General features: G+C 41.9%; 1 protein-coding gene across 1 annotated transcript in view; it reads left to right on the forward strand.

Annotated features, from left to right (window-relative positions):
• KCNQ3 (potassium voltage-gated channel subfamily Q member 3) overlaps window positions 1-3596 on the forward strand; it is a 356336-nt gene extending 352740 nt beyond the window's left edge. Inside the window, exons 14-15 of the mRNA XM_030937798.1 lie at window positions 260-344; window positions 2609-3596. Of these exons, the coding sequence (XP_030793658.1) occupies window positions 260-344; window positions 2609-3343 (820 nt within the window). The 3' untranslated portion in view covers window positions 3344-3596. The remainder of the gene's footprint in view (window positions 1-259; window positions 345-2608) is intronic.
• The last annotated feature ends 11308 nt before the right edge of the window (window positions 3597-14904 follow it).

Consider the following 14904-nt stretch of genomic DNA (forward strand, 5'->3'; position numbering starts at 1 on the left):
GCCTCCTTAATGGCAGCTTGATATTTAGCTTCAGATTTTCCTACAGCGGAGGTAAACATGAGATACCAGTGTTGAATGCAGAAAAACTCTGACTTTTCCTGACTCACATATGCCTCCAGAGTTGAATGGTGCTCTTTGATGCCACACAAGTGTGAGGGTGGGAGCAATGGCTCTGTTGGCCATGGCCTGCCTAGCCAAAATGACGTTACATAGCAAAAATAGGTATAATGATCTTACAGAAGTGTTCGCTTCTTCTTAGGAATGAACCATATGTAGCCAGACCATCCACCTCAGAAACTGAAGACCAAAGCATGATGGGGAAGTTTGTAAAAGTTGAAAGACAGGTAAGTCTTTTCTTCACCTCACCAAAAACCAGATCTGTAAAATTTATTTTCAAATGCCCTTTCTTTCTTTTCTTTCTTTCTCTTTCTTTCTTTCTTTCTTTCTTTCTTTCTTTCTTTCTTTCTTTCTTTCTTTCTTTCTTTCTTTCTTTCTTTCGTTCGTTCGTTCTCTTTTTTTTTTCTTTTTATGAAGTTTCACTCTGTTGCCCAGGCTGGAGTGCCATGGCACAATCTTGACTCACTGCAACCTCTGTCTCGCGGGTTCAAGTGATTCTTCTGCCTCAGCCTGCTGAAGAGCTGAGATTACAGGTGCCCGCCACCATGCCCAGCTAATTTTTGTTATTTTTAGTAGAGATGGGGTTTCGACATGTTGGCCAGGCTGGTCTTGAACTCCTGACCTCAGGTAATCTGCCTGCCTCAGCCTCCCAAAGTGCTGGGATTACAGGTATGAGCCACTGTGCCCGGTCCCCACCATTGTTTTCCAAAGGGAAATAAGACACTTGAGTAGTACTACCTACCATTCAAAAAAGATGTGGAAATTAAATCACTGATTCAGCATTTACTGAGTGATCGCATGCAAGTTAATTAATTGTTCTGAGCCTCAGTTTTCCTCATCTGTAGTATGGGGGTTATAATACCCTATTAGGTTGCTGTGAGGATTGAGTTGATACATGAAAATTACCTATAATATTAGCGGGCACACAGTGAACACTTGATGGTAGCTACAGTTATCATGCATTTCATGGTGACCCCTTAGGAAATGTTAGTGACCTGCCCCTGCATGTTGTGTGTCTGCCGTTTCTCAATGTCCAGGCCAGTGGGTGGTCTGTTTGAAGAGGCCAGGAGGAGGGCAGGCTACAGGTGAGATGCGTTCAAGGTGGAACGAGAAACCCGCTCACTCACAGCACCATGCAGCTCACTCTTGCTTTCATAGCAAAGAGCTCATAATCTAGCATCATCTGCCTAACTCTACATTAGATAAATGGTACTGCCAGTTTTTCAAGGATCATATTAATCCTTTGGTTTTATTCAAAATCCTAAATGGGATGCATGCAGGAGAGGTAGGAGCAAATCTGAATTATTCCTTTTTGTTATGTCAATAATTTTGTTTTCATTTAAAATTTTAATTTATAATTTCCACTGTACATGATTTCTCTGTGTCTCTGTTCTCTTGCCTGTGAAATAGAGATAATAATAGTATCCATCTTGGAGGACTGCCGTAAAATTCACATGAGTCAATAAAGCGCATAAGACAGAGGCAAATCGTAACTTTTCTAAAAGGGTCAGTTATTATTGAGACTCAGATGCCATCCTAGCATCTGCCGATCACGATGCTCGTATCCTCACCTGTAAAATGGGGTGACACACCTGACGACAGCATTTCCTGGTGAGTCGTGAATTGTCAAAGCAAGAACATTACACATCTATGCACACACACTCATGTATATTCATTCACAATTTAGGCAGGTGAGAGCAAGCCACTAGGTAAGGTCTTCAGTTCCGAGAAGCTCAGTTCTTGCTAACCACTGCCCTTGTATTTTTAGGGCTTCAATCACCATGTAGGAGAAACATAGACTAACAATCCACATGCTTCTGTCTAAGGAAATGTTCATAAATTGAGAACTCTTGCTCCTTGACCCAGGCAACGTTAGGAAGGCCACTTCCTCCTCTAAGGGACACAGCAGGCCTGTAACACTTCAAAGCATCTCTCTGCTTTCCGCCTTTGCTTCCTAGAAAGCCCTTGCCTAGGTTTTCTCTAGATTAGCACTAATACATGGTAGGCAAGGCTTGCAAGTAGGAGGCACAAAATAAATTATTAGCTGCTCTTCTTATTAAGAGTTGCAAGAATTCTATTCCCTTCTGAAAAGTAAACACAGTATTAGAATATTTCCTCCCGGCCAGGCACGGTGGCTCATGCCTGTAATCCCAGCACTTTGGGAGCCTGAGGCGGGTGGATCACGAGGTCAGTTCAAGACCAGCCTAGGCAAGATGGTGAAACCCCATCTCTACCAATAATACAATAATTAGCCTGGCATGGTGGCGGGCGCCTGTAATCCCAGCTTCTTGGGAGACTGAGGCAGAAAATTGCGTGAACCCAGGATGTGGAGGTTGCAGTGAGCCGAGATTGCGCCACTGCACTCCAGCCTGGGTAACAGACTGAGACTCCACCTCAAAAAAAAAAAAAAAAAGAATATTTCCTCCCAACCAGCAGCAATGATCCCCACCCTCAGAGAAAGTGGTAACTCACAGATCCTTTGATTTTCCAGGTTCAGGACATGGGGAAGAAGCTGGACTTCCTTGTGGATATGCACATGCAACATATGGAACGGTTGCAGGTGCAGGTCACGGAGTATCACCCAACCAAGGGCACCTCCTCGCCAGCTGAGGCAGAGAAGAAAGAGGACAACAGGTATTCTGATTTGAAAACCATCATCTGCAACTATTCTGAGACAGGCCCCCTGGAACCGCCCTACAGCTTCCACCAGGTGCCCATTGACAAAGTCAGCCCCTATGGGTTTTTTGCACATGACCCTGTGAACCTGCCCCAAGGGGGACCCAGTACTGGAAAGGTTCAGGCAGCTCCTCCTTCCTCGGCAACAACGTATGCAGAGAGGCCCACGGTTCTTCCTATCCTGACTCTTCTCGACTCCCGAGTGAGCTGCCACTCCCAGGCTGACCTGCAGGGCCCCTATTCTGACCGAATCTCCCCCCAGCAGAGACGTAGCATCACGCGGGACAGCGACACACCTCTGTCCCTGATGTCGGTCAACCACGAGGAGCTGGAGAGGTCTCCAAGTGGCTTCAGCATCTCCCAGGACAGAGATGATTATGTGTTTGGCCCCAATGGGGGGTCGAGCTGGATGAGGGAGAAGCGGTACCTCGCCGAGGGTGAGACGGACACAGACACGGACCCCTTCACGCCCAGTGGATCCATGCCTCTGTCATCCACAGGGGATGGGATTTCTGATTCAGTATGGACCCCTTCCAACAAGCCCATTTAAAAGAGGTCACTGGCTGACCCCTCCTTGTAATGTAGACAGACTTTGTATAGTTCACTTACTCTCACACCCAGCGCTTACCAGCGGGGACACCAATGGCTGCATCAAATGCATGCGTGTGTGTGGTGGCCCCACCCAGGCAGGGGCTTCCCACAGCCTCTTCCTCCCCATGTCACCACAACAAAGTGCTTCCTTTTCAGCATGGTTTGCATGACCTTACACTATATAAATGGTTCCGCTAATCTCTTCTAGGATACACATTTATCTGCTGTTCTTACTTTTAATCACGATTGAACCGGTACAGGGAGAAATTACTGATGAGCCATGCTATTTGTCTGTTTGGTTGGCTGGTTTGGGTTTTGGTTTGGTAAGCAGAGAAAGTAGTTTAAGTTATTTCTAGGATCACTGCCCTCTTGTGTAAAACACTCCAGCAATCAGCTGTTTTTGAAAGCAGAAAATAATTTTCTCAACAAAACCGCATGGTGTATCAGTGGGGCTGCCTACTGAGCTAACATTAGGAAAGGAATGAGATAGTCATTGTGTCTCTAAAACAAAGGATTTGAACAAATATTTAAGAGAAAAGTGGCAAAACCTTTTAAAAGCTCTCAAAAAGACCTCACTTGGTCTGATGTTATTTAGTATCATGCCTCAGTTTCCTTATCTGTAAAAAGTGGTGGTAATCCCAAGAGTAGCATTTCTGATGAGTTACGAATTAGGGAGAAACACACACACACACACACACAGTTAAAATAGTTTCCAATTTATGTAGCCAAGGACAATGAAATTTATCAGAAATGAAGTGCCCCTCTGGGCAGGAGCTAAGTTCAGTGCCTTTAAAATGAAGTTTCAACTCCCATTTCTCCCTATGATACTGAAGTACAAAATATCCATGTAAAATAGAAATTAAAGTCTAGAAGGCGCACAGAAATTATCTAGTCCATTTTATAAATGAAGACTCTTAGGCTGAGGTAAAGTGACACACCCAGATTCACTCAGTTGTCCCATAGAGAACCGGGACTCAGAAGTCAGGTCTGCTTACTCTCTCCCTGCCCTTATTTCCCCTCACCACACCACTCTTCCATTTGTATAATGCATCCTAGAGATTGTGTCAAGATATATGACTTTGTGTCATGTGGAAAGCACTCAGTTTATCCAGCAGGAGGGGGATTCCCACTTTTATTGCTAAACATGCTTGCTTGATGCATTGCATTTTAGATCTAGAAAAAAAATAGTACAAGCAAGCTACATTTACTGATGTGCAACTAGGCAAAATTTCCAGAACCATCCAATTTTACTTTTCCAAATGTATGGAACCAACCCAGATTTTTAAAATGAAAGTACTAAAACCACATGTAACCACAAGACAAGCTAAAATGTAAGCAGACAGCCTGGGAAGCACCGCCCTACTGTACAGGTGTGATATTAAGCACAAGCCATCCTCTGGCCTCTTATGAGATGTTGTTATGCTCTGAAAAACTTTGATGGAAAAGATTTCTGTTAGGCTTAGAATGAATTAGCTAAATGACCACACCACAGTATTATTGTATCACTCTTCTCACACCTAGATACTGGTTGTGGATAGTTGCCATGGTGACAATCAAGATAATTCAGATGACCTAAACAAATGTGTGTATGCAGCTGACACTGCTATTCTCCCTCACAGTCTTGTCAAGAGCCACAGTAGCTATAGCAGACATTTGGTTGATGGTTTCATCATTTCCTAATACAAGAGTCTGGCACTATGTTGGAGAGAGGAGTCACTTCCTCAGAGATAGGTTCCTTTCAACTCACATGTCAACAGGTACTGTACAAAAAGCTCAGAATACAGTAGTGATTAGAGCTTGACCCCTGACTTTAGGAACTTACAACCAAAGCCCTAAGTCCCAGGACAAGGGCAGACATTGTGAGTGGCAGAAGGGTGTTTTTCATTGAGAACCCCACAAATCGATGGGTATAGACCTTGAAGTCTGAGATAGAAAATACACCAGAATTCTCAATGCATCAGACATGAAGCCTGTCCCCTATGGGTTTCCATTTGACGTGCTGGCAATCTGAAGGACAAAGGGCATGGGTGATTTGGGTCTTTTCCCCACTCCTTCAATATGCCTGAAAGTGCCACTGGGGATTATAACCTAAGAAACCCTATGCCCCTTCCGGAGGGGGTGATTGTTGAATCCTGATCTTCCTGGAATCTTTCACTTGAGATGATCACCTGCCTAACATCCAACATGTTACTATGTACATGAAGTTCTTCTTTATGTACCCGAGTTACTGGAAACCAACAAAAAAGGAGAGTGAGTCACACTCTCCACATGTGCACCAATTAATTTTTAACTTATTAATATTCTTGAAGAACTTACTATCTTAAGTATTTTATGAATAGATGCGCTTTCCAGCAACTCAATGAAGTTCTAGCTTAAAGTATTTACCATTGATCCAAAATTGGAGGAACTACCTTAGATTCTTTTAATAACCTAGAAAGAATTGGAGCTTGTATTATTTCCTAAACCATAGGCAGGCAGTCTAGCTTCCTTGCTGGAACATAAGACCAGGACAGCAGAGATTAGGTTTGTATTGATCAGTAATAGGGAAGTATTGATAGTCTAACATCTAGTAAGTTGTCTTTATCAGCATAGACATAGACAAAATACGTGTTTTATGAATGAATAAATAATAAGAACCTTAAGAACTGTTTTTTCCCATTTAAGAAAACAAAAAGGAAAAGAGAAAAATGATCTTCTGGAATAACTCTGCTTTGATATTCTCCTTTTGTTCCCCAAAAAATACATTCCAGAAAGGCAAACCAAACCTGCTCAAGTTGCCTATGCATAGACAATCTCAGCAACATGGCTCACAGTGAGCAAGCAGAAATTCAGGGTCTGGAATTGAATGTAAGTGATGGGAAGAAACAGTGTGTGCTTTCACAAAGATCCTTTTGTCAGACAAAGGAACAGCATGATGATCCAATGGAACTGGTTAATAACATGACCCAGGATTACATGACCACAGATATGCTAGTCGTTCTGAAACTTGCCCAAGAAATTGCAATCATTTCAGCAGAACTCCATGAAATGCTAACAAAATAATTCCATCATCAAAAGTAGGAATGATATGATCGGGTAAAACTATGATCTCATGTGTGTATTTGGTCTTTTTGGGTCACGGTGTGACATGAAAAATTGTAAATGTCATATTTTAGCAAGATCAAAATGAATGAGATAAATCAGCTTCACAAATGTTAGGTGAAGCATGATCCTACTGAGCTGAGAAAAGTACTTGAGATCAAGTGAGTTTTGACTATCAAATATCAGCACAAAAGCAAATATCAAAAGTTTAAGAAAAAAAATTATTGCAGGAAAAGAAAAGCAAATCAAATTGAGAAAGTGCTATTGAATAACTTTGTTTTTAGAACTGGGAGTTTAGGCTTATTAGACATGACATTGACATTACAAAGCCCTAGTTTTCACGAAAACATAACTAGATAACCCCAAGGTGTATAGGTTAAAATGAACTAATTAATCAACAATTATGGATCCTGTGTCTATTTTGTGCAAGTTAATTCCTAGACATGAATTTAAAAGAATAATTTCCTGTAGGAAAACCTAATATAACCGGACCTACTCATAATTTGACAAAATCAGTCTCATAATTCCATGCTACTGTAATGGGAGTGTAATAAAGAAAAAGTCATTTGTTTATTCATTTAACAAGGTTTATTAAGCACCACTATATGCCCAGAACTGTGCAGTGCACTGGAAATTCAGAGATAAGAAAACCACAGTTTCTGCCATCAAAATGCTAGTAATCTAGAGGTCTCAAATATCAGAGGTCCCTTCAAACTATGTCTACCAGGAAAATAAAATACCTGATTTCATCCCTGCAAACAACGCTATACAGACAGAAAAGCTTCCTAGCTTGGAAACCATAGGAAATTGAACATGGAAATGAGAGCAAAGAGTCTACATCAAAATGGCAATGATCCAGTCAGCCCAATCAAGACTGAGTGGGTTGAATGGGGACTTCGAGTTTGGATTCAATGCTTTGAATTTCGTAGCTCCAGAGACGCTGTGCAAAAAAGGGGGATTCTAGGGAATCTGAGGAAGATTGTTGGAGAAACCAGCTTTCTTCTTCTCTCCTAATCCCTACTAAGATTGAGATCAGCAAGGAGCTGAGCTACTTTCATTTCATCAAGTTGACCAAGAGAAGCTTATGATACAGACTATGACACAGCACCCATTTCAAGAGAAAGATGTTACTCTACTTGTGGGAACCTGCAGATCAAATTCTCCTGGGGCAAGAGAAGAAGTTTGTTCAGCAGCCTAAGACGTCAACTGTACTTTGGACAGTGCTGCCAAACACACCCCAGGACTCCCCCACCCCTGCGCTTCCCCAGAAGATGCCACATAGCTGGTATTTGATTTTCATGAATAACCAAAGATTCTTCTTTGCTTCCTGAACCCCAGGTATCCTTAGGAATTTGCTTCATGTCCTCACTTGTCCTTGAAGGCTTGTTTTTCAGGATGAACTTTTTAAGTCTAAGTTGTTTATATTCAAATCAACCCAATGCGATTGTTGCTGATATTATACCATCCCAAACTGTGCCGACTGGCCCCTAAACAAGTCAGCAGGCAGCCCCTCACTCATGCCCAGTTTAGAGCATGTTAGGACCAGGTTATCTGCATAGCTTTAGTGGTTTTAGAAGCCAATAATGGCAGTGTAAAAGAGACAGGAAGCATACAGAGATGACCTTGAAGAAAATTTGAGTTTCAGCACATTCAAAAGCATTTGACTCTTCTGCCATGTTTTGATTTTCAAATGAGACAATCAATGTACACAGAAAGCCCCTAGTACAATGACTGATACATACTAGGGACTGTTATTTATGTTATTTTTTTACAGTATGCATGGACTTCATTGTCTCAGTCTTTGGTGTTACTTATGAACTTCAAATTTACACCAAAAAATTTTTTTTCAGAAAAATGAATGGTGGAGATACAATCCTAATGATTAAATCAAATGCTTTTACGATTGCTTTTTAAGTAAGTACATCTCTGCAAATAAAACTGCTTACTCTTGTCTACCACAATAAGGAAGAGAAGGAATACTGGAATGAAGAGAGGCAGGAATGTTGGATCTCAGTGGCTGAGTTGTGGCAATTCCATTGGACGTATAGTACCAGAGGTTGCGCCATCTGGATGATGTGTAGGAGGTAAAGTCAAATAGCAAGAATAAAAGACTCATGATTTCCCAAGGAAAGTCAACTGTGCATGGTTGCTATCAGGCAACACCCCAGCAATGAATGGGGGAACTTGCAGAACAAAGAGTCAATGCTTGCTTAAACCCTCCCTGGGGAGATTTGTTCCCAGGCTTTCACAGCTTTAACCTCAGCAACCCTGTAAGAAAATTGTGATTCGTATTTTGATGTGTTATCATAGATGCAAGGAGATGTAATTTCATGGATTCGAAGATACACAGAGCAAGAAGAGCTTTTGATCACCCAGAACAACCACCTGTCTTTTTAGATCAAGAAGCAGAAGCTCAGAGCAAAGAACATCACACCACATCCCTCAGTGATTGAAGAAGTGATTGAGTCACGGAATAAATCTGGAACTCAGGTCTTCTGATCCTCACTCTAGATGTTAGAGACAAAACTAAAAGTAAAATAGCAAGTGAAATCAAAGCATCACTATTGAGCCCAGAACATGAATAAGAACTTCCTGGCCCACTTGAGAAACTGTTAAACCAGACATGCCTTTGGGGACTTCTTCCCTTCTCTGGAATAAGATTGATGTTTCCATGCTGTGAAAGATGATGATGTTCCTTCTCCCAGATTCCTGTTGTCTTCAAAAGGCCTAGCAAAAACCATTGATGCGGGGTGCAGTTGAGAAAGGGAATGAAGAAGAACAATCCCATTGCCATGCAGGCACTCCTACCCTCCAACGCTCTGCCCTCCACCTCTCTGCCCTCTCCTACCTTGTTCCTTCTTGGTCCTGCCACGTTTGGACTGGTTTAGCTTTTTAGCCCATCACTTGGACTCATTCAGCTCCAGTCATGCCTTAGGTTGTATCCTCATTTATAGACCAATTAAACAGGGTTTCTCCTTGATAAATCCCTATGGTTTTGATTTTAGGAAGTCTGGCATGATTTCTTTTGGGATCTATATGACCCAAATTGGCCAGTTTTACCAAAGGTGTCCCTTTGCACTGCAATCTCTGGGTCTCATTTCAACACAGCTTGTTGTCAGGCCACAAGCAGATACTCTAGGGCCTTCTCCAAAAGCTACAAAGAAGCAAACAGGACTCAACTTAGGACATGGTTATGTAACTAGGAGATTATTTTAGGAAGTAAACAGGCCTCTTTTGGCTCAAAAGAGCGTCTTCATTGTTGCTTTCCACTTACATTGTTCTCGGGATCAATCTGCCAGAATTTGGCAGGGCTCCCCAGCAGTCCTTGTGAATCCATGTGGTAAGATGTTCCAGTTCTCCCGAGTCAGGCTGAAGTGAAAGCTCCTAAGGGATATTCAGAAAGAAGGATGGTTAAGTTCTAGGACAACCATAGTTTGCCCAGTAATTTTAAAGTTTGTCATTCTACCTAAGCCTTCATCCTCCAGATAGCACTGTTATGGGCTTAAAATAAGCTTCAAGGGAAATAATGATATTTTCTGACCCAGCCAATAATGGGCTATATATAAGAATAACTTGAGAATGGCTTACAATTAGGTAGTGAGAAGCCCAGCTCAGTGCTCAGGAATGTATTTGTAATTCCTCTTAGACTTATCAAATGGACTGCAATTTAATACCTAAGAGTAATTAAAAAATGAGAGCATATTTTATTTTAATGTTCCCTTCTCTTCCTCTGCCCACAAAAGTGAGGTCAGGGAAAGGGAGAGAAACTTATCCTAAGCGCTCCTTATGAGCTGCCTGTGACACGATAGCTCTCTCTCAAGTTCATGCAATCCTCATCGGAACCCCGTGAGGGAGATGTTATTGTCTCCATCTTATAGATGAGGAAACTGAAGAAAAGACCTTGTCAAAGGTCACACATTGTAAGAAGTAGAGCTGCGTATTTAACCAAAGCCTGTGTACCTGGAAAGCTCCTTCTCCCTCCCGCTTCTTCCTCTCAAATCAGGCCCTAGCTCCCCCACAATGCTTCGGCCTTCTACGTCCACTCAGCTTTACAGTAAAATGATCACAGACCCGTGAGTTCCCTGGAGAGTAGAGTGATGCCTGGGTCAGCTGTTCCTCTTGGCTGTTCAGCAGGTCCTTTGAGTGGCTTCACAATCCAGCTGTCAGTGGCAGAAAATAATACCACATAAATTATTCACCTGGTTCACATTGGAATCCATTAGCTCTCGGGGCTTGGTGTGGTTGCAGATCATCCACAAGCGCCCCTTGTTCTCTGCCCGCAAGGAGCTCCTGTCATTGTTTTTAATCAAACAAGTTCAAATATCTCCACATCTCTGCTGACTCTGGTCTTTTGTCTCTAGACTGTACCTTTATTTCTGAGCTCTGAAATTCTGCAGAAACAGGTGAGTCTTTAAGAGCATTCTCTGGGAGGCCAAAAGCTCAGTACAGTTGTGTCTCTCTTTCTCAGTATTAAAAGAACAAGGTTTCCCATGGAAGCCAGCCTGATCTGGTAATTGGGCCCTTCTATACCCCTCTGAATCCTTTTCCAAGAAGGCGGCAGTTCCCACCCCCACAGTTCCCCTGAGGGTTAAGAGTCCAGGTGGGGGCCGTGTTGCAAGATTTGGGGCAGCCATTTTGCCAAGGATCAGAGATTCGCTGTCAGAGAGGGGAGGTTGGCTCCGTCCCATCCTGAAAAATCATCTTAGAAAGACAGGTGGACTTCATCAGACTTGTCAGTCCTTCCTTGTTTTAAAGAGAAAAATGATCTCTGCCTTGCTTCAGATGGCTATTTTTTTTCCTCCTTTTTCTAATGTAGCAGTGATGGAAAACACCAGTCTTTGAAGAACAAATTGTGGTTCCCAGTGACATGAATCCATTATATTTGATTTTGGATTGTATTTTTTAACCCCTTTTTATGGCATAGAATTCTGGTGCCTTGCTCCCTGGGTTTGTCTCTGTGCTATGAGTAGGCTTTCTTCACATTCTGGCTTACAGGGGAACACAACTATTCCACAAGTGGCCTTTAGTGCTCTTTATAATATGATTTCCTGTAATTTTTAAACTGTATGTGTAATTTATATTCTGGCTCTGTCCAATATTTGAACAACTTTAATAGGTTGATTTCCATATATATTATGCAAATAATTCTTACCTGATTTTTTATGTTCTATCTTAAATAAATACTGCACCACTTATTAATAAATAGACATTTCAGTGATTATGTGGAGGAATGTTATTTGCTTCAAAACAACTTTTATGAGGGGGTATTATTTATCATAAATAACACTGACTGTTGCTAACAGAAAAGCTCTAAATATCAGTGGCCTAACGCAACAAAGATTTATTTCTTGCTCAAATCACAGTCCAGTGTAGATTGTCTGAATTTCAAAGAGTGACGCAAGCATTTGGGCTACTGAAGAGCTGGAGTCCTTCACTTCCAGCCACAGTGCCAGGAGGAGAGGATCTAGAAAAGCCATACCTACATCTTCCTGCCTTGGACTCAAAGTGACTCATCATTCCCACTCACAAACTCATTGCTTAAACTCAGTCACATGGTATGGGACAATCTGCAAGGGAAGCTGGGAAATGTAGTCTTCATGAATGCCCAGCATGAGGAAACGTGTTGAATATATAGCTTTGCTCACTACAAGAATACTATGATTGATCCTATAGATTTCCTTGTTATTACTGAGTGATGACTACGTCTAACTCAAGTGTAGTTGTTGCCCAGGGAATAAAATAAAGGAACCAGAAAGTCCCCCTGGGAGTCACTGGAGTTACAAATATATATGTGGCAGCAGTTTAGTAGCATAAAGTGTTGGCAAGAGTTATCTACTAGTGGTACACATTTCAAATGCAGCAAACAAGAACATGTCCTAAATATTTCTCTGTTATCAATTGGACCATTGGTGGGTATAATCCCTTCATAAGCCAGTTTGCCAACTCTCTCTCCTTAAACATTTGGATATTGATTATAATTCTTCTTTTCTTTCTTCTATTCAGTTCACTTCAAGAAACATGTATTTAAGTAATATTAATTGGATATCTACCATATACCAAGCATCGGAGATGCAGTATTTTACAATTTAATGTGGTATTGGCCTTAAGATCGTTTCAGTTCTGTGAGAAGCATGATGAATGAGATAATCAAGGGTTCTGTGGAAACAAAGCATGGTACTGGCTCATATTAGAGGTATAGAAAACGCTTCATGCAGAGCATGAGGTATGAATGGAATATTTAAGGATGACTTCACAAAGCCAAAAATGAAGAAGGAAGTGGAGAAGACAGGCCTGCCAGACACTGAGAAAAGGATGTGCAAAGAGGCATGAGACAGGCTTAGTTTAGAAGTTCTGTTCAAAGCAAAGTTGCATTTTTACATTCTTGTTCTTATGATCTCCAATGCCTCTGGCAAGCATTGCCTCTGGCAATGCCAGTGGGCTTTATGACCTGGGTAAACAGGGAGCATTCCAGGTATAGTAAGAAGGCAGTGTGCTTGGAATGCAGAAAGCAAGAACAAGACTGATCCAGGCAGATGAGGCCTTGAAGGTATATTAGGGCTCTTTGGAACTTTCTGTCCTTCAGTTAAGCAGATCATGCCGTAGTGAGGAAATCTCTTCCCAGATCCACGGTCTGAAACTGCACCCTCCCTTCTGACTTCTGCCTCCCATCCTGATCATGGTTCTCAGAATACAATTTTGAAGTTTTCCTTTCAAAGAAACTACTCCTCTCATATCTAGAGACTGACAAGATTTTCCCAGCTGCCTGGTCTCAGTTCCTCTCATTAGAAGAAAGAATCATCCTGTCTTTTTTATTGGTAACTAATGCCATCACCACAAGGTCTCATGCCCTACCCTCCTGCTTCCACTCCCTGCAATCCCACTGCCTCCCATGGTCCCATTTCGGGGACTTGCAGCACCAATCAACATAGCCACCTAATCCATGGGCTTCAGCATCAACCTCGACTCCCCACCTTCTTCACCTGCACAGCCCATGATTTCTACCTTGTGACTCTTTCCAAGGAGGGTCCTCTTTTTGCCACTTTCTCCCTTCCTGGTCTATAATGGTCTGTTTGACTCTGGTCTCTTTCCTTCCACTTCATCCTCTACAGTGTTTGTGACACAGTCGTCTTGAAGAAACAGAAATCCAATCATGTCCTTTTACTGTTTATACATTTCGGGGCTCTTCAACATCACCTAACATTTAACTTTTAAAATTCTTTTCTTTAGCACACACAGTCCTCAATGATCAGCCACTTTCATGCTCACTCTTACCTGTCCAGCTGTCATGTTCCTCACCTATTCACCAGTGCACCCTCCATGATACATATGCTCTGTGTTCTACTCCATAAAGGAAGGCCTGCAACTCCCCAGACACACCCAGTTTTATAATAATGCTTGCTATATCTCGGTCATGTCGTTTCTTTTGCCAATGAAAGCACTCACTCACAAGACTTACTAAGACATCATTTCCTCACGAAAGTCTTTCCTGAGTCTTTCATCCTCCAGGTAGAACAAACCATTCTTTCCTTTTCCCTTGACTGTATCCTGTACAGACATCCACTATAGTATTCGTATTTTCATGATTTTCTCAATGATTTCAGTGTCTATCTTCATTACTTCCATGACTACCACCACTATTCTGTGAATTGTCTGAGGATAGACACTGAGTCTTACTAATCTTTGTCCTCAGAAACTATCATGGTGACTGTAAGTGCTAAAGAATGAAACTGAGTAAATGCAGCTACATTTTAGGTGTGTTATCTATTGCTACACAAATATTGCCACAAACTTAGTGGTTAAAAACAATACAAATTTATTATCTTGTAGTCTCTGCTGACCAGGAATCCAAGAACAACTTAACTGGGTCCTCTGCTTTAGGGTCTTACAAATTCAATCAAGGTGTTAGCTGGAGCTGTGGTCTTACCTGAGGCTCAACTGGGGAAGAATCCACTTCTTGTCTCATGTTAGGAACAATTCAGCTCTTTGAGGGCTGTTAGACTGAAGACATCAGTTTTTTTGCTGGCTGTTGGGCAAAGATTGCTCTCAGTTCCTTGTCACATAGCCTTCTCCATAGGTCAGTTCACAACATAGCGCTTGCTTCATCAAAATGAGCAAGGGAGAGCCTGCTGGCAAGATGAAAGTTGCAATCTTATGTAACATAAAACTAACAACCCATTACCTTTGCCATATTTTATTGATTAGCAGCAATTCACAGATTTGCCTATGCTCAAGGGGAAGGTATTACTATGCAAGATATAATTGAGATCATCTTAAAACATGTCTGTCACGCTAGGTAACTAGGGCATTATCAAAGTTAGCATGAACTTAGTATTGTCTTTAGGGACTAATGAAGCAAATATTAGAACTCAGAAACCTCCCTCCAGCTAATAAGGGTGATTGCTTAATCTCTGGACCTAGCCTTTATCAGCCTCTCCCAAG

This window comes from Rhinopithecus roxellana, chromosome 9, assembly GCF_007565055.1.
Source record: "Rhinopithecus roxellana isolate Shanxi Qingling chromosome 9, ASM756505v1, whole genome shotgun sequence".
In the NCBI taxonomy this organism is placed as follows: domain Eukaryota; kingdom Metazoa; phylum Chordata; class Mammalia; order Primates; family Cercopithecidae; genus Rhinopithecus; species Rhinopithecus roxellana.